The 22,112-nt window shown below is 32.6% G+C and overlaps 1 protein-coding gene across 1 annotated transcript; it reads left to right on the top strand.

Annotated features, from left to right (window-relative positions):
- Positions 1–656: 656 nt before the first annotated feature.
- On the top strand, positions 657–14,005 carry HELRODRAFT_166113 (hypothetical protein; the record flags this gene model as incomplete). The annotated part of the gene is made up of 14 exons (XM_009033136.1): positions 657–668; positions 1,925–2,454; positions 3,094–3,184; positions 3,269–3,360; positions 3,996–4,026; positions 4,573–4,650; positions 4,872–5,204; positions 5,382–5,709; positions 5,910–6,026; positions 8,212–8,504; positions 8,600–10,086; positions 10,400–12,150; positions 12,296–12,475; positions 12,672–14,005. 14 exons carry the CDS (start codon positions 657–659, stop codon positions 14,003–14,005), a joined length of 6,657 nt encoding a protein of 2,218 aa, XP_009031384.1.
- Positions 14,006–22,112: the final 8,107 nt, after the last annotated feature.

Below are 22,112 nucleotides of genomic sequence, written 5' to 3'. Positions count from 1 at the left end.
TTCAGTCCAACATGTGAAAATTCTTTAAACGACTTGAATTTATATACATTTCTCATTATTGAGTCTCTGAGTAAAACGCAATCTAACTTTATCAAAATGGGTCAACGACAGTTTCGCATTTCCTTCCCAGCCTCATTATTTTGATTACATTTTTTTCAGAAACATCTCCTGTCAAATGCTTTAAAATTTTCAAAACATTGGAACGATCATCATCACTTTCAGCTAAACGAAACATCAATAAATTTGTTTCTCTTTCTTTAACGTCACTAGCTTCTTGTACATATATATATATATATATATATATATATATATATATATATATATATATATATATATATCTATAGTGGGGTTAGTTTTCCTTAGAAACATTTAAATTACTGCATAGTAATGAAGGAAGAATCGTGTTCCGTGCCGATTTATCTTTGCGCTTCTACGTGTTTTCTGACGTTTGCTTGTGTTGGTGTATAAATATATGCATATATTTTTGTGATGTCGTACGTGTCCATATGTTTAAATATTTGTGTGCTTGTTTGCGCGTGTACGTATGTTTACCTGCCTACATGTTTTTTTTTTATGTATGCGGATAGACTGGCTCATGCACGTGTAATATTTTAATGAAAGTGATCCTCTTTATAGGAGGAGAGGTGTTTTGAACAATGAGGCGTGAGGTTTTGCTAGGTCGGATGAGTCATATGCCTGTCGCATGCCAGAAGCTTTCAACACACTCCCTTTTGACGATTTCTATCATTCTGTCTGTCTGTCTGTCTGTCTGTCTGTTTGTGTGTTAGTAATATGCATATGTAAATGTGCTTAAACAAACGTGTCTGTTATATTATATGGTATGTGTTTTAACAAATGCAGCTAGTGCCGATCATAAATGACGAAGCATGTGATGTGGTGAAAAATTATGTCAATGTTCTTTGCTAGGAGTAGTTTCTTGTAAACCACGTTCACAAACTCATACGAAAGTACATACATACCGACACACGTTCCCACACGCATGCAGTCACACAAACACACAGTACATACAAATCTTCTGACATACATACATACACACACACACACACACAAACATTATAACATGAACGTTTAAGTGTATATGTGTTTGTTTGTTTTTGTGTTTGTTTGTTTGTGTGTTTGTTTGGGTTCATTTCATTGGGTCCTTGCGTTCGCACGCGTTATAGTACCACGCTTGAATGAGCCCGAGAATGCGCCGATGACAGTGATGAATTGCAAAGAAAATTAGATAGCTTGTTTCATGAAAAATAGCTCATCGCAACAATTTCCACTACCTATTCACATTATTTTTTGCAGGTATCTTCTTTATCAACACCACTCCACACTCATTTTTATCTTCGTCTTCCTATCTTACTGTCATTTGTAGTCGCAATTAATTTAATCGTCACAATCATTTCTGAGACAATTTCATTCTGTATCATCATTTTTGCCAATTTTGAAATAATAAATCGGATCATCATCAACATTGCAATCATCATCATCATCGTCGTCGATTCCAATACTGCAATCGTCATCATCATCGCCTCTTTCATTGGAATGTTTTTTTTTTCAACTTTTCAAAATTTTTCATCACTTGGCAACTGAGTGACGGTGCCATAATATCATTAAGAATTTTTCACATCTGTCATCTACGTACAATTGAAACAACTATAAAAACAAAAATTGTAATAATACTAACCTACTCATCGTCACGTTGACATCATCATCATCATCATTATCATCATCGTAATCATTATCATCATCGTCATCATCATCAGCATCGTCGTCGTCGTCTTTATCATCGTCATCGTTGTAGTTCGATTGAAGAGGATGTTAGTGTAGTGAGCAGCGGGCACGGGGCATCATGTTACGAACGTCATTAACAGGATGATTGAACTTTTGTTTTACTTTTCCTCTAATTTTTCAGGATGTCGATTACCTGAAAGTGAAACACATTTCTCACGTCACCAACAACAACAACAACAACATCAACAACATCATCAGCAACAACAACAACATCAACAACAACAATAGTTTGAGCAACATTTTAGACGAATTTGACGAATATATCTTAACTGGCAACACAAATATTGACGGTGATGTCTCTTTCTACGTGACACCGGTGTTTGAAGAACAACAACCACTACAACAACGACAACAACAACGACATCCAGATCATCCAGCTCAACAACAACATGTAAATCCAGACATCAAAAACATCCACAATCGCAACAGAAACAATCACAATAACCACAACGGCAACTATGAAGGTAACAATTACGAAATTAACAAAAGTGGAGCAATTGAATTAGAGAGAGAAGTCTTACAGCGGTTAAGAGAGATCGATGTAAGTGCAATTTCCCCAACGACTTTCTATGCCAGCTTGCAATTCCATGAGCCATTTGCGTACAGCACAACAAACTGGAACACTGAGGGATGCGATAAAAACATTGCCAGGTGCTTTTATTCTCTATTTCAAATTTAGTTTATAAAAAAAAAACAGAATTATAACCACAATATCTTTTCTATACAAAATAAATTTTTTTAAACTAAAAACGCTATTTTTTATTTAAAAAAAAATGTTTTTCTACATTGAAGGGTGTCCAAAATTTTTTTACCGTTTTGAAAATTTTTATCTATAACCAATTTATTTTTTTAAAAAATTCATTTAAAAGTAGCAATTATGACAAATTATCTCAAAGTAGATTAACTACTTTAAAAAATTTAATCTGCCAGCATGACGGCTCTCTTCGAGAAATTTAAAAAAATAATTCAATTGTTTTTGATGCAATTTTTTATGAAGCTATGATTATTTTTAAGTTTTTATTGAATCCACCCATTTAGCCGTTTTTCGGTAGAAATAAACACAGCTTAATCATTGAAATTATGAAGGGGAATGTGTGAAAATAATATTTGCAGAGAAAGACTACAACTATTGTTTTGTTGATGTTAAATGAAAAAATTTTGAATAGATTTTTAATTCAAAAAAAAAAATTGGAGTTTTAACAAATAGTTAAAAAGAGATTTTTACTAAGCAGTATCAAATTGTGATGTAATCGATAATTTTAATGAAAATTTTGAAAAATTGCAACGTAGATTTTATCCAGTACCAAAAGAGGCAGAAATGAAGAAAATACCAGTCACTGTGAGGATTTCAAAGAGGAACAGCAACAGAGTTCATTACCACGTTATGCCCATACAAAATCGTTTTCAACAAATTTATTCAACACAACTACAACAACATAACACTCAACAACAACAACAACAACAGCAACATAACACTCAACAACAAACACAACATAAGCAAAATCATGAACAACAACTGAACACAAATCACGCTGACAACATTGTAGGCAGAAACAAGTTATCATCGATTCAGATACAATTGATGAGTTAGTGAAAGAGTTGATTTATTAAATTTTGTTGCTTTCGTTTAGTTTACAGACTTATTGCATTTGTTTAAATGGATGTTACGAAAATGTTTTCACACGTATCATATTAAATATACGCTGTTATACTTTCCTTCGAAAATGTTTTACAATTGAATTAGCACAAAATTATGCATAACTGCCAGATATTTGTTCTGAAAGTTATGTAATGAACAAACTTCCAATTCATCAAACTGAAGCAACTCGTTTGCAAATGTTATTATTTTTAATTTAATTTTCTTTTTTTTTAACTTTTCAATTTTCAAATGTTACTTGCATTACTATGTTTTGAATTTTTTTTTTTATCAATCCATGAAACTCCACCCACCAGACACCCAGTCAGTGCTCGGAAAAGTTTTCCAAGCAACTCGACCTGCAGAATTTTTTCCAAGAACTTTCACGTCATCTCTGTCTGTTGATCAGCATGGCATCACACACATATCTATTCTAGGTATTTGAAAAAATTATGAAGTCACAATTTTTTTTTCACCTTTTTGTCAATACCTTTTATTGCATCAGTCTGTTTTCTTTTGCGTCACACACACACTAACATTTCATTCACTCCAACAGCGAAACATCACTGATATCATACAAAAAGCAAGTACTACTACTAACATGTTGCCAAAAACCGCACTATCATATCATGATAGAACATCTTCGTCGTTTCATCTTCATACCAAAATATCGGTTAAAGATATTTAGGAGCGAACCTTTACAAAGTGTCCTGTAACATTCTTGTTGAAACGTGAAAATTTTTGTCGCTATAGTAAATAGAAAGACATCAACAATGATATAATGATGAATTGTTGATTGAGCACAGCACCACTTCTCAATGTGGCTTCAACAGGTGATTTATTGTCCGCCGAGGATCAAATTTTTCACGTTTTTATAAAATTATTTCCAAGCTATCCTCTTGCAAGGCAGAAAAAATGAAAAATATATATTAAACAACTATTTGTTTACATCTTAAACATTTTTGGAAAAAGTTTTATATTTGAAAAAAATTATTTAGATAAAAAGATTTGCCACCAAGAAATGACTAAAACAAAACTTGAATTAACAACACAAAAAAAAAACGAATGTATTAAGTATTTAAGTTAGAGAAACAAATGATTCAATCATTTAATCAATTAGTTTTGTTCAGCAGCGCTGCTCAGTGAATTTTACAAACAGATGGGTCTTGAGACACGTTCAGAACTTCGTAAGTCATAGAGAAGTAGTCGGAGTAAGAGGTATAGAGTTCCAAAAAGAAGGGCTCAAAAAAACAAATGCAGATTTAGCAAAAGAGTATTTAATATGAATTAAGAAGAAGTGAGAACAAGACGATCGTGAACCGGGGCGTTAAAATTTAAGTATTCTATCTGTTAAGTATTTAGGAAACAATTTAGATTGAGACTTGTACATTGATGTGCAAATTTTAAAAACTGTTCTATATTTTATAGGTAGCCAGTATTAGAGAACAAGATATGGGGAGATGATAAACTAGAACAAAAAGACAGTTTTGAAAAAAGTTCCAATGACTCAAGTGACAATGAAGATTCTCAAAGTAGTTCTGATGACTCTGAAACAACACAGTCATCCATTGAAAGCTTGGATCAAAGCACACATCTGAAGCAATCTCAACAGTCTACGTTTAGTGCAGTTTCATTTGTACAATCTGGGAAGCTGTCAGTTCGAAGAGCAGCCATAGTAAGCACAATTTTAAACAAGTCCGGTGTAAAAATAACAACTCCTTCTCAGTCAGGTGTCTATAGAGCGGTATACAGAGAAACAAGTAAAGTAATGAGAACATTAATAAATACTTTGTGTTTACATTTTGATGGTAAAGTATTAAGAAAAAAGAACACCAAGTTAAAATTTAAGTATTCTATCTGTTAAGTATTTAGGAAACAATTTAGATTGAGACTTGTACATTGATGTGCAAATTTTAAAAACTGTTCTATATTTTATAGGTAGCCAGTATTAGAGAACAAGATATGGGGAGATGATAAACTAGAACAAAAAGACAGTTTTGAAAAAAGTTCCAATGACTCAAGTGACAATGAAGATTCTCAAAGTAGTTCTGATGACTCTGAAACAACACAGTCATCCATTGAAAGCTTGGATCAAAGCACACATCTGAAGCAATCTCAACAGTTTACGTTTAGTGCAGTTTCATTTGTACAATCTGGGAAGCTGTCAGTTCGAAGAGCAGCCATAGTAAGCACAATTTTAAACAAGTCCGGTGTAAAAATAACAACTCCTTCTCAGTCAGGTGTCTATAGAGCGGTATACAGAGAAACAAGTAAAGTAATGAGAACATTAATAAATACTTTGTGTTTACATTTTGATGGTAAAGTATTAAGAAAAAAGAACACCAAGTAGTTCTATTAAGAAATGAAGTAAAATAAGTGAGGCTTGCTGTCTTAGTGTTACCAGATGGAAAAGCTACTACTATTGCATTTGCTATTCAAAAAACGTTGGATGATTATAACCTATGGGCAGCTATGAAGATGATAGTGTCGGACACTACAAATGTTAATAATGGGTCAAAGTCTGGTGTTGTGGTGAGACTTCAGAAACTTTTTGTTCAACACGGTGAATCTGCGCCAGTTTTTATAGGTTGTCAGCACCACATACTTGATCGTGTTCTTAGACTCGTGTGTGATGCATTTCTTAGCGATTCAACTGAGTCTCCTACATGAATTATCCATTTGTGAGTAAGATACTTAAAGATTATGAAATGTTAAAAAAAGATTTTGAAAGTAAAGCAAAGAAATGTACTCCAAATCTAAAAGAACCGGAAGTAGGCTGGAGAGATGATATGAAGTTTTTGCACCATCTAATTAGCGTTTTCAAGCATTTTAAGAATTTTCAACAAATGCCAAAAGTTAATTTTAAGGCACTCCCTGGCATCAGCAATGGAATTCTTGAGCAATTTTTGCATTGTTGGCTTTCATACTATTGCCTAATGAACGAAAGAACCTTCAGAAATTGTGTGAATTTATCTGTGGACAATGGAGTGATGCCTGGTTTAGTGATCATTATTACAGAACTGAACAATATGAATTTCTTTTATATGCTGTTAATGAATATCCTAAGGCGTTGCGCTGTTTTCAAACTCATTGGTCTCAAAGTCCATCTTCCATACACACTCAACGCAGCAATGTGTGTGCAGAAAGAGAAATAAAAGTTCTACAAGATATTGCTCCTCTTTGCCACTCATCTGAGAAACTAAATTTACGTTTTATTTTTACAAATAAAAGTTTATAAAACCATACTTGAAATAATTGACAAATGACAATTTTTTTTTAAACTTTAAAATGTTTAGTGGGTGACATTTTTCAACTTTTTTAATAATTTTGATATGGTTTTGTGTTTTTACAATAAAAAGTCATCAATTGATGGTATGCCATGCATGTGTTGTTCTGAAGTCATATACCTAGTGAATAGTTTTTTTGAATGAAAGAACAAAAACACAGAGAGAGAGGAGCATGGAGAGCTGTTCATTGATGAAAAAAAATTAAATTGAATCAAGTTGAACTTTCATTTCATAAAGAAGGAAAGCTAAAATCAAAAACAAACAAACGAGTTTACAAAATGTCATATTCTTAAAAAAATGGCAATTTTTTTAATATAGGTAAAAATAATAGAAAAATAAATTCGATCATTATTATTGTTATAAGGATATTAATTGCAATAATGATAACGTTAATCGTTAATGACAATCCTCAAATCGTCTACAAATGCAAAACGTTGCCTGTATTCGCTACCTTTTTCATCTCAGTTTTTAAACTTACGTCATCATTTTCAACATCCTCATCTTCTCTAGTATTACTTTTACGATTGTGAAAGCTTAAAAGCTGTTTTTGTATTACATGCAAGTAAGATTGGAATGGTAAAGTTTAAATATTACCTACAAATTCAAACAAAAAAACATAAAAACATCTAAACCGAAATCACAGTAAATAAATAATATTGAAAAAGGTTTTTACAAACTTTTTTCATACTAGTACAGTGTTTGTCTCGATATCCTTGGCTGGTCTCATTATTTTTGTTTCGTTTTCTTATGTATTGTTATATTCTGTTTTGTTATGTCCCGTTTCGTTAGATTCTGTCATGTTATATTGTCTCGATATATCCATCCCGATATCAGTCCCGTTATATCTATCCACATCTTATCTCGTTATATCCTGCCTCGGTTTATCTTGTCTCGCTATTTCTGTCTTGTTATATACATACTCGTCGTATTCTGTCTCGGTATATGTTGTCTCGTTATAAACTGTCTCGTTATATGACGTCCATATGAAGACATCGACGTTGGTTTAGTTGAGTGGAAACAGGCGCAAGAAAATTTTGTGGGTCATGTTTGTCGTTCTGTTCTGTTGAAGTTTGCTGGGCGGTAGCACGGCGCATTTGTATTTTGCTAGAATGATGAGCTCTATCTAAGATTGAGTGAGTGTGTTGTGTTGTCCTAACCTGAAATATTTTTTATGGTTGGTGAAAAGATATGATTTTGAATTTTATTTAAGTCATTTCGATTGTATTGCCATAGAATGTTGGCAGGTTAATTTATTTTTTTACTATTTTTCACTAATTAATAAAATAATTTGAACTATGTTGGAATAATTACAAATGGAATAATGAAAAAGTACACGTTTGTTTAATTTTATTCAGAGTTCTTACAGCAGTGATGGTATAAAATTATTATTTAAGTGATTTCTTCTATTGCATCATTGTGTCATGAACTTTTTTGAACTAGCACGAACCAGGCCATAAAATAATTTCCTTAAATTCACACACTCAGGTAATTTATCATCCTGTCCAACATACGTGCAGTTGAATGTCCGGAAAGAACCTTTCAAAGAAGCATTCCATGAGGTTGACCTGTACGTGTCTTGCCCACCCACATTCAACTACACCCTGGCATTCAGGGACAAACCAACCTTCAGGACATTTGATTCCTATGTACTGGCCATAAAATCTTCCGTGAATAAGTTTAAAAATTTTGAAAAAGAAGGTTTCTCCAGCAGTGACAGTATGTGGAACAACGGAGAATCAAAATTTTATGTTGAAACATTCACTCTGGTTTACATTCAGGTTAGCGTTAGATTACTTTTATAAATGTTTAGTTTTGTCTTTCAATAACTGTAAATTCTATTTTAACATTCACTTTTGAAAACTTTAAACTACAGAACTTTGAGAAAAATTCACCAAGAAGCAATAGTGAAATGAACTCACTGTTAGACACAAACTTTAACTACAATAACAAGGACGACAAAAACATCAAAAACAGAACGAATATTTTAGGAATAAATGATGAAGACAGTAATTATTTTAACAGTTCGCAGCACCAAACCCCACTGAATAGGGAGATGAATTTCTTGCAATCAAAACTACAGAAGACAATCTCATTGATATGCATCTCCGTCATATTTCTCCAGACGATACTCACTTTGTTTTGCATGTTTGTTCGCATGAAAAAACCATCAACTCATAAAGGTTGTTACAGACATGCTCCCACTCACGCGCATCATCATCCCCACCATCAATGCATGAAAATAAATGATCAGAACAGAATGTACCAACAGGTTGCTGATGAAAATAAAAACGTCTCGAGCACTTCATTCGCCATGAGAGCGGCGTGCGGCGAACAATGCAATTTGCTTCCTTTCTACCAATGCAAGCCAACCAATCCACTCAAATATTCTAGCGATAATATTAAAAATTATCACAAACAACAATCTTCACTTGCAAGAAGTAAATCTTCAGACACCCTTTCAACAAAACATCAACAGCGAAACGTTCAATTTGACAATCCAAATTATTGCATGGAGGGGCAGTTGAAAGTAGGAAATTGTAAGAGAAACAAAGAGTTCATGAAGTGCAACAGCAGCAGCATCAATAAGAAATGTGTAACAATGGTCCTCACCTTCTACATTATGTTCTGGGTTGTGTACAGTCTCCTCTTCACATTCTCTGTCTTTTTAACTTTCTTTGCATCCATTGTCTACAATGATCTGTTTTATTTTGATATAAACAATTTTTCCGTGGTCATAACTAATTTCTCGGAGCTTGTTTTAGAAAGAGAAAATAGAATCAGCATAACGGCGACCGATGATTTCTTCACGAAAGCTGTTAAACTGATTAGAACTTGCGAGCTTCATTACATTGCTAACGTTGCCACCGTCATTCAGTCGGAATTTAAAATTACAGATCAAAATAACGCACAGAAGAGAGTTGCTCTCAAAACGTTTTACTTGAAAAATTTGTATTTTCTATCACAGACAAGAATGTTATTAAAATATTTGTCTCAATATTCGAGGGCATCGGTTCATTTTCTTTCTTCTTCGCTGAAAGAGAAAGTGATTAACTTATGCCTCTCTCCGTACAGTCATTATCAACAATATTTGTCCAAACTTCTCAGATCTGATTGGCTAAACATTGCAAACAGAATTAACAATAATTTAAAACTCAGTGCATACACTATTCAAAATTATCAGATTACAAATGTAAAAAAATTCATCAGTTTCCATTATTTGGACGGCGATGACGAGACTGTGAATGAACTGAAAGTAAAAACTTTGAACGATCGTCTAAGATTGAAAGTGACTCTTGGAAAGTTACTAGAAGCTGATGAAATTCTGGATGTTCATCTGTGGCTCGATGTCTTCTATAAGAGGTTTGTGTCAACAACTCATTTGGAAAAAATCATTTTTATCTTGAATTTTTTTATTAATTTTCATCAAGTAGTTTAATAAAATTAGTTTCGTAAACGAATTCTACTTGATTAAAAATTTCACATATTACTTGAGATTGTGTAAAATGAAATTAATGAAGAAAGATACTTCAATTGTTATTTAAGCATTTAAATAAAAAAATTCGAATTACATTTAGAAACAAAATCAACCTTAATGTTCTTCATGCAAATTTTATTGATGTTCAGATATTTATTTCCCCGATAAAATCTTGAAAATTATTTTTGCACGATTCAGATTTAAGCGGCAGTTCAGTAAATTAGTCTCCGATAGCATAAACATCAATATCAATAAATCAAATTATTTATTCGCTTCGGAACATGGTTCTTTATTGAAAGATCGATATCACGTTCTTCAAAAACAACAACAACAACAAGATTGGCTACAATTACCAAACGAACAAAACATGAAAGTCATTGCAGCCATAAAATTATTTTTACATCTCAACCGAATTGACCGAACATTCAAGGAGCAGCGCTTCAGAAGTGGAAAAAATATAAACAACGGAAACAATCACAACAACAACAACAACAACAACGTCATAAATTATTATAACAAAAATAACAACAACAATGGCAATGCAAAAAATAATCTGAATTATAATAATGTAATGGGATATGAGGACCACAATTCAGTAACAAACATACTCTCAAACAGCCATCCAAACGATTTTGTAATCTCAAATATCAATCACTATTCTATATCAGACTTTGATCAGTTTAAAAATATTTTGATCTACAACGCGAACAACAACAACAACAACAACATGCAAAACTACGACAATCTACTTGCCGACAACAACAAAAACAACAGCAACAACGACGACAAAAATACTTCTGATAAAGATAAAATTGACGACAGCGTGAAGCACAGATCCAAAAAAACTGACGACGAACCTGAAGATCTAACCATTGATAACAGCAGCGAAGCAGTTTTTTTAACAAGAACGGAGCTATTTATATCCTCTCTGTTAACGAGCAGGCGATATTTTCAAGCGGATGTCGGCGTAAAAGGCGCCATTTCGCATGGAAATGGCGTCAAACAGACGTCCAAAAATTTGCTGAACAGAATGCTAAATCGAGTAACTGCTGATTTTAATACTAATGGTGACGATGACGACGTCGACGATGATGCTAACAGTAATGAGAATTTTTATAACGGCAATGTTATTCGAAACAAAACTGACAAACATATTGAACGTACGATTCCAATTATATTAACAACCGACCAAAATACTTTCACCATTGGTGAGTTTTTAAAAGAAAAATGGTTTTTAGTCGCCATTGTTTGCTTTTTCTTGGACGTCGCACTCTTTCTCCAGAGGCTGACAAAAGCCACAAACAACGCCATCATTCTCAAACAGTTTCTGACCTTTTACAGCCAAACTAAAACTATAAAATCGTACGTGGATAATCAACAAAACAAAGTAAATTCAAATGAGTACCTTACAAAATGCCCATTCTGTCCAGATGACGATCATAAAAAAATGGAATGCCACGTGACTGAAGATGACGTGACATCCATGAATAACTCAGAATGCAGGTGCTGCCGTTGTTTCAACGGATGTTGCCAGGACAACTACAAGATGGACAAGGAACGGCACTGTTGTTTTTTCAGCCCAGCACCGTCGGATAGGCGAAAAACATTGCGAAGACCGGTCACACTTGATGTGCTCAGAAAAAATTTTCCACTACACAGGCATCTAGCGAATAAAAACTTTGTTTATACAATATCAATTTTGTCCCTCTTTACATTTTTCATTTGTCTTTTAAAAGTTGTGATGTTGACGATACATCCCTCCACAATTAATAAGCTGAGTCTCGTTTCTAGCTACGACAACATCGTCAGCACGACATGCCAGCAGACCAGTCAAGAAATTATTCCATACATTAGCGAGTGTTTCCAACATAGCATCATAGCACCTGGCAAGTATTTGAGAAATTTCGAAATGAGAGAGCTCAAAAATATATTCGATGCAAATCTAAGATGTAAGTGGATTTGGATCGCTCTCATTTATTAATGATCCACAACAATTCTTTACTCTTTAATAATTATTTAATTTATTGTAAATTCTAAAATCTAATAATCTGTTCAATATCATTATCATCAAATGAAATTTTTAAAATATCTCAGATGTCAGAAACTTGGAAAAATTGTCAAACAGAGTTCGTTCCTCGTCGACATCTTCACAGCCACTTCCATCATTCCCGACACATTCATCATTGCATCCACAGTTTTGGTCCTCTTCACGTTCATTCAATTTTTTTCCGTGTTCTTTTCCACAGTTGAACATGTATCTTGTGACGACATCAGGTGGTTTTTATAACTTCTTTATATTTTCAGTTTTATAAAAGCACATAAAGACATTTAAAGCTAACCTGAATATGTTTTTTAATTACAAAATAACGAGATCATCATTAAATGCTTCATTTAATTTATTATTTTTTTAGTTTTTTGAATTTTTATTAGATGTTAGATAAAAATTAAGTATTGAAATTTTTACTCTCAGCTTTTCTAACACTCGACACCATTGTATTTGACGATCAAAAGTTGAACAAAGATGATCTCAACAACTTTCAGCAACATGACGATTTCATGTCGCAACGAGTCAAAACTCTACCTGGTCTGCCGGTCCAACACACCATACACCGTTTTCATCATCACGCCAATCAAATATTTTTGGCCGAACACCATTTCATTGACCACAGTCAAAACATGAATAGAGTAAATAAAATATCCAAGCCAGACCAACAACTCGAGGATGAAACAACACCTCCATTTATTAATAGTACCAACCAATTTCATAGTCCAGTTTCTCATATTCACTCCAGTCTTCTACTCCAACCACTGACATTGCCACAACACAAACAACCTCAAACTTTCTATTTCCACAAGCAAAACAGCAACCAAATAAGCTTCAGACACAGTAAAAAAATGAATCAGTTGTTGAGACCGTTCGTAAAGGTCTACCACAACGCAATCAGTGGCTTCTACATTCTTCTCACGGCCACACTTGCAGTGGTATTTCTCCTGAACGCGGCCAGCTACTACCTCATCTCCACTGTCAAGCGACGAGGAGGTTCTTCCGGAACCATGTTAGACGATGTTGAAGATGACGTTGATTTGGTTCTCGGCAAATACTACCAGCGTTTCTACGGTGAAAGTTACAATAGTGTTGATTCCGAAATGGAAGTTGATGAAAATGAGCGGGACATTCATAGTTATAAAACGTTTTCAAATGTTGCGACTGGAAAATACAAAACCACGAAAATGTTCAATACCCCTTTATTTACGACAGCTGCAAACAAAATTTCTTTTAATGTTTTCAATAAAACTCAGGCGGACAGAAGTGTCTGTTGCCCGCTGAACATTTGTCCGCAGCACCAATGCAGCATTGTTAGAACAGGAAACCCTTACATTCAACAAGTTCTTATAAACAGTGTTAAATTAAAAGATAATCAATATTCACAATTCGATACGTCTGACACTCATCTGTTTAGCTCAAATATGATTGTGGAATTGCAAAAAAAGTCAAATTTTCAACATCTTCAACATCCATTCCGTCAGAAACCAATCTCTAACTTTTATCAAAAAACTTACACGCCACAGCAACAGCAACAACAACAACAGCAACAACAACAACAAATGCCTCAACGATTGAAATCCCAACTTGAACATTCCTCTTCATTTTCTCTTGAAATTTCCAAACTCCATCAAAACCAGTCCCAACACAACCAACAACCTCTAACACAACAATTCAACTATTCAAGGTTCCACACTGCCAACACCAACGCGACACCAAACCCAAAAAATGAAATGAAAATTTCAGAGACTCACGTTTAACAATAATGAAATTCATTTCAGTTTTAATTTTTGATCGGTTATCAAATGAATGTTTTTGTAACCAGACTCATTCAAATTCTTAAATTTTTCTTTTCAACATTTTCAGTTCTTGTTGTTAAAAAAAATCTCGTCTCGTTTCGTTTATTCGTATGAATTCATATTATTATTGATTCAAAAACGGTAATTTGGATTGATGTTGAATGAAAATAAATTGGTTTTTGCCGCAGTGGAGTAATATCAAACTTGAACCTTCGTGCATTTATTACGAACTTGCATACGCTACATAGTTTAGGAAACGTTATTTTCAAAGATGTTTGGCGCGGAAATTTCTAACTGACGCACACAGCTCGACATTAATCCCCAACCACATGTGTTTATAATTTTGATAGAAGTTTATTAAAAATTTCCAAAGCTAAGTCATTGAATTGAAATAGTTTAATATTAATAATTGATAAATAATAATTGATCGCCCGTGAGGTTGTTTCTCTTTGCTGATGACGACGACGATGATGGCGATGATGATAATGATGACGATTGATGAGATGATGACGACGACGATGATGAAAAAGATAAGAAATGCTGCCTTTAATGATGATAGGACCATTGCGATGTGATGATAAAGAAGCTTGTTATATTTATATGTTTATTCTAATTATGATGATAAGAAAATTGATGTTAGCGACAATGCCGACAAACGTTGGAGAGTTGCAGGTAAACAGTGACGTAATGACGCTCGCTCGCAACAATTATCACGTCATGACTTTAACTTCAATGTAGATTAGATGCTTCTGGTTATAAGAACGAATTAGAGTAATAGAAAAAAAGATGTTTACACATACAAAAGAACATCTGATGGCAGTCTTCAAACAGTCGAGTCGTTGGTGTTCTTCAATTTTGGCCAATGACTATTAAAGTAAGTACGTTAAAAATTAAAAAAAGTACTGTGTATTGAACTCAAGAAAAAATAAGGAAACATGAAAAAATACCTGCTATTTAGAAAATAAAATTCACTACGCAACAGTTTTACTGAAATACTGTTAAAATTATGGTGAGTGAGCGATAATGAAGATGACAGTGATGATTATGGTGACGACAATGAGAATGATGATGGCGATGGTGATGATGTTGTTATGATAATGATGATTTTGATGATAATGATGACGTTGAAGACGATGAAGACGTTAATGAAGACGGTGATTTGAGTTGAGCATAGCAACCAATTAGCACTTGAAACTTTGCTCACCTGTTTGCACCTGTCGAAGGTTGAGACAATGGATCAAGTGCAAGTTGGCTCCCTTTTTCTTTCTACTTAACCAACTGAGCGTACATTCGTTTATCCATCTAGTTTTCCATTCATTCATTTATCCATCCGTCCATCTGTCTATCCATTCATCCATCGATTTATCTATCCACTCATTTTTCCACCCAATCATTCTCAAATCTATCCATCTATACATTTATTCATCATCCCACCTATCTGTTCATCCATTTATCTATCTTTTCAGCCAGACAGCCAGCCAGCAAGCTAGACAGCCAGCCAGCGTTTAAACATTTTTCAGATTATAACATTGTTTTATCATTTACATTTACATGTCTGACATTCCATACAATTTTAATTGTATGGAATGTCAATTGTCAATTAGCTCAATTTTTACATTTGAGCTAATGTATGATTATCCAACTTTTAATATCCCATTTTGTAGATACTATCCAACGTGTTCAAAATGAATTAAACAATTTCTTCAAAATAACGTTAAAATGTAAACATTTCCATGCTAACTACCACTCAGTTAGTTGGTATTTAGTGCATCCTTAACTCTTTCAGCAGTTAATTTTTTTATCCGGAATATTTATGATACACACATTTTACTCGAATATGTTTCACACTCTTCAATCCTGTCAGCTTAATATATAGTTTGTTCAAATTATTTGTTTAAATTAATATATTAAAATGAAAAAATAATAAAATAGTGGCAATTTTAAATTGAATAAAACCTAATAAGACTTCCCCTATTCTCTTTTGATGACGTATCACGCTACGATTGGTCAATGGACGAACACGTGACTGATTCTGATTGGACGGTAATTAAAGAGACATAGCGCCGCAATATGGACTTTTTGCACCATTATAGTCGGTTGGATAAAACTTTCAGAAGTATGTCCTTGTTATTTTTTTTTCTTCTTCCTTTCCATTCTTTCCATCTTCGTGTCGTCTTTTCACTCTTCATTTTGTTTTTCTAGGAGATTTTTCACTTTCTGCTGGCGCTGCGTTTATCTTCACTCCTCTTGTCTCCTTTCATCCGTCGCGTGACAGATTTTTCATTTAAGAGATGGAATGAAATTCCCTTAACAATTTTTCCTCGTAAGTTTAATTGAATTTTTATTAAATAGAAAAAACGATTGATATGCCAGTGTGTTTTTTGTTAACAATAATTTATTCACCATTGTAAATTTTCACGTTATAAATAATTTTTTTTACCTTGACAGATTGTTTTACTTATTTTTCATCCATCAAATTGTTGTTTTGAATTTTTTAGAAGCTTCTAAAAATAAAAAAACGCAGTGAATCAAGAAATAATTGGAATATTTAAAACTTCTTGAAAAATTTTTTGCAAACAGAAAATTTATCTCAACATGGAAATTTTGCCGCTACAATTTTTTGTTGTATATACATATTTTCTAGAAGCAGTATCTTCAAACTGATGATGAATTTTTGCTGTGCGAAATTTTTTTGAAAATCTTTTAAGAATTTTTTCCATCAGCTCAACAAAAATGCTGCCTCTGATTTGTAAACGTTACTAATTTTCAATCGTGTGATGTGATTTGTACTGTTAGTAATGGTAGAATTAGATTTAAGTTAGGTTTAAATTTCATTGTTTGTTTTCGGTACTGTTTACTTTTAAAAATTAATCTTGAATATAACAATATTACAATGAAAATATCATAGTATTTGCTGAATTCGAAATTGTAACCGTAATAATATTTGTGAACTGAACTTCGTAGATGATGAAACTATTGCAAAAGCTTAATTATATTTATTGGAAGAAACGTCTTCCCATGATAATATAAGGATTTATGGAGAAAAATATAATGGGACGAGTTGGAAGATTGATGAATTAATATAGAAAGACATAGCATCCTTATCATAAGCCTTATCAGTTTTGTTTTCATCATCTGCTCGCATTCATCATCTACATAGTCATCTTTGACATGCATAGTTTCCAGCTCAAATTATTTCCTCCTTGCTATCTATATCGTTTTTTGTATCTTTGTCGTGGTTATTATCAACCCTATCATATCATCATTATCATTTTTGTCTTCATCGTCCTTATGTTATTATCAGTATGACGAATATTGTAATCACTGCTTGATAATATATTCTACATCAGCACTAATACCTCACACCCACATTATTAATGTCATTGTTGTTGTTATTATTATTACTATTCATATTCCTTCTATTAATATAGTTTTTATAGTTATTATTTTTGTTGTTGTTGTTGTCATTATTATTATTTATAATAATTTTTATTATTTTTATTCCCATAGCGTCCAGTATTTCAATCATTGTCTTGACCCTCCGTGAACAACATCATTGAATGAATTGGCCATCAGACTGCCACGGATCTATGTTGTATAGTTTTTTCTATTGTCATTCATTCATCTGTTTTTCACAATGTATTGAATGAGTTGTAGCAAATTTTAATCATATTTGAAATTACTTTTACAAATTATTTTGTCAACATTTCTGAAATCGTTTCTGCAAATCTGACATGGAACTAATTTTTCCACGTCACCATCATTTGACGGCTTTCATCATTTCGTCATTAACGTTAGGAACGTCATTATTTTCATCATCATCACTAACGTTATCACCACGATATCATCACTATCATTACCACCATCACCAACAACAACAACAACATCTTCACGTCACCAAAAACATCATTATCATTATGTTGCTCGCATAACAGTTGCAGCAACATTCAAATCATTCCCCTCGAACAATACTATCCAAAAATTATCATCATCAATTCAATCTTCATCATCGTGGATAATGAAGCCTACATCATCTTCATTGCGAATAACGTCCTGATTATGATCATCACATCTAAACTTTTCTTATCATTATCATTAAAAATATCATCATCATTATCAGCATCATCATCATCAACAATACATCATCATCATCATCATCATCATCAACAACAACAACAACAACAACAACATCATTACCATCACCACATCGTGACATCATTATCATCAACAAAAACAACATCATTACCATCACCACATCATCAGCAACAATAACAACAACAACAGCCTCACCACTATAATCATCATCATCGTCATCATCACATTACATCACCATCACCATTACATTACAATACTGACTTTATCACATCGGTCTGGTTCCATGAATCTCGATCGACAACGATAAACATCACCATTACGTCAAGTGCCACAATCCTCTTACATGTTTTTCTCTTTATTTTTCTCTACCTTTCTGTCTCTGTTTCCATATCTCTACATTTTTGTCATATCTTCTCATATTTTTTCTCGTCATTTCTTTTTTTTCATTATAGCTTTATTTTTTTACTTTAAATTTTTGTGCTTCTTTTCTGTCGCACTCTACATATTTTAAAATATTTTTTCTATATTTTTTAAATATCTTTTACTATTTTTCCATACATTCCAAAAATCTCTTAGATAACTTTTACTTTTTGGATGTCTTCATATTTTTCTTATTCCGCATCGTGTCTTCACATTTATCCTGTATTATTTTACATATCTCTTTACTTGCTTCTATATTCTTTTCTATATTTCTCCCTATTCTTCTTCCTATCTCTCCATATTCTTCTCCATATCTCTCTACAATCTTTTCTATGCCTCTTTATATTTATTCAATATCTCTCCACTCATTTTTACATTCCCAAACACTTATTTGTTGACATCTTTATACTTGTAAATGTGATTTTTGATGTTCGTTTACAAGTTTGATTAAATGTTTCTCAAGTAGTTTCTTATGAACAGCTGCTGTGTTTCTCCGATAGGTTTCTTTGGAACTTGTTTCTGCTTTTGTGATTGAAAAAATCGAATAATCATTAAAATGAAGTATAAAAACGAAAAAAAAAATACACGAATTTATAAACATTGATATATGATAACTTGAGTATATATAGATAATTGATAGTGTTTACACATATAAGTACACACATATTCTCCTAAGTTATTCTCACAAATTTGTATGTGATGGCTCTATATCAAGATCATCATCTGTTATACGTTTAATTCATGATCCTAAACAGTTATTATCCATTATCGCATACTATTTCTACAAGTTATTTCCACTTTAACTAACCCCTAAAGCCCTACTGCTCCTTTAAGAATGAAATGACCTCCCTGACACATATGGATATACCGCTCCCTAGAATAGAATGTGATGTCTCATGTTTGTTTAGATGGTATGAGAAATCATTTCAGTAGAAAAAAATGTTTCCAATGGTTTATTTGATGGACATATCCAGTGGTGATCTAAACAAATTTGACAAGATGGCCAACATTTTGAAAAATATTTGACGATCGGGGAGGGGGTGAATTTTTCAACAAAAACAAACTTGATTACGGAGGAAAAAATTATTTAAGCAAATTTGTTTCAAAATTTTCTGTGCTCGTGTGGGGCAAACTTTTTTGCTGATAGGCTTATAATGTCAATTTTCAATTCAAAAGAATAATTTTCACATTAAAACAACTTTAACCGTCTTTCAACAAAAATAGCGCCCCCCAAGATTCGCCACAGGACGTATCTCACCTAAGCGAGATATTTTGCTCAAACTAGGCTAGAATATTTTGAGTCTTTGGTTGCAATAATTCTCAGCCTTGTTAAGTGCTTGTTATCAAAATAACGATTGTCCTGAAGGAGTAGAGTAGATGTTTCTTCAAAGAAAATAAATGAATTAAAATCCTGTTCCAGGCGATTGTGATATTTATAGACTGAAACATTTGCTTATTCATTTAGTTAAACATTAAATGTTGAATTTTAAACTGTTTGTTAACAACTTTAATTTTAATTTTTTTCTTCAATCTTTCTTCTTTCTCGTGCTATTTCCTTTAAGGACATTGGTGACTATCGACCTCCACAAACCCGATCTTTAACACTTTGTAGTAGTTGAAATAAGTTGTTATTCAGCAAATTACACAAGGAATTCACGAATGTTATTCGTTGTTGACCGCGATCTCTTTTCCCTGCAATCTTTTTAGTAGTTGTTAAATTTCCCATTCTTTCTTTCCACATGATGTGACTAAAAAACTTAAACTGTCCCGACGGATTATTTTTAACTATTAATTTTTCTTCATTAGGCAGCTTTGAAAAAGAAAAGTTGGGACCACTTAAAAATCTTCTCTCAAACACGCGGCATGACTGACGTGCATGCTTCCATCCAGAGAAAATCATCGCATTGTCCTTGGTACAAGACATCTACAATCAATTGAATTCATTTGCGCTGCAGTGTTAGACACAAGTCAGAGCTCGACATTGCATTAATTAATATTCTGCCAGATAGCCCATCCCCTAGTCCAAAATTGCAATTCTTTTAGTAAATTTTAATTTTGAAAATCAACATTCTTATAATTTGAGAACGATCTAAACAAATTATTAAACTTAATTTGATAATGAAATAATAGAAGCATACAATTTAAACAGTTTAATGAACTTAGCTTGATAATGAGATAATATAAACGTAATAAAAGTGGTTCGTATTATTTTCACAAACAAATTTATCCACAAACTCCTGGCGATAAATCTTCTTTATAAGGTCTATAAAAATGTTTGTGTGGTAGTAAAGAGTTGATCACGCTATCGAGGAAAACAATTATCAATCAATGATAAGTCTGGGTCAACGATCAACAATTGCCATTCCTACTTCTTCTGCGGCAACTGTTTTGTATTTTATTGCTGTTGTGTTACAGTTGTGCTGTGTTTTGTTGTTGTTTTGCTGTGAATTTGTTTTTCTTGTGTTGTTCTTCTTTCTTTATTCCATTGCAGATAAGGCAAGAAAGCATAATTGAAAAGATTGTTCTGTTTGGCGTAAAGTTTGTTGTGGTTAACATTGTTGATGATTGTGATGCTATTGAAATGATCGTCGAGGTTTTTTATGCAGAAAATTCTAGTCTTCAAATAAAATTTACAATTGAACTCAGTTTGTATAAAATAAAATTATATGTAAAACAGATTTATAATGTTAAACAGATTTTTTTTAGCTGAATAAATTAAAATATAGTGAAACACCAAAATTTCAACCGACATCCAAATTAACATTAATTTATTTGTTACTGAAAAAACTGCATTATAATATTGTTCAACAAAACATTTTAAAAATATCTTAATTGGTCTTCTTAAGAACTTTTGTGTCAACAATTAATATTTGTAATAAATGGCTTTAGTTTAATATTAAATGCAAATGCAAATTATTCAATCTTTTTAGAAGGGCTTGAACTAAAAAGTACAGGACATTTTGTTGGGGTCGAGTTTGGAAATATATACAATTGAATGTTTCCAAATAAAATAATTGTATAACACATGCAAGGTCAGTTCATTTCCATTCAATAAATTTTGTAAAACTGTTTTTTTTTTAATTTCCAATGCCATTTTTCGAAAACCATTCAAAATTTAATCGCAGGTTGGATGGATCACGATCCAGATTCGGTCCGCGGGTCATTTACTGTCCATCCATGGTTTAATATGTTTACATGAAAATTTATTATTTTTATATATATTTGATCTTTTGATTAGAAATGTCAGAATATATATACATATAAATGTATGTATGTATATGTATGTATATAGTATATATATATATATATATATATATATATATATATATTGGAAATATATATGTATGTATATATATAAACTTGTGTGCATATGTTGGGATCTGGCAAAAAAAGAAAGAACATGGCCTGACTTGTAATCTGATAGGTTGAACAATTATCCACAATGATGCTCTGTTTATAATTCCATGTCGGAAATTATTTGCAACATGATTTAACGTCTTTGGAAAACTTTTTGCAAGGGGAAACTGTAGGAAGAAGGAATTAAGAATGAATG

Source organism: Helobdella robusta (assembly GCF_000326865.2).
Source record: "Helobdella robusta unplaced genomic scaffold HELROscaffold_9, whole genome shotgun sequence".
Classification (NCBI taxonomy): domain Eukaryota; kingdom Metazoa; phylum Annelida; class Clitellata; order Rhynchobdellida; family Glossiphoniidae; genus Helobdella; species Helobdella robusta.
The sequence above is the reverse complement of the archived record's forward strand: the minus strand, read 5'-3'. Positions and strand labels throughout refer to the sequence as shown.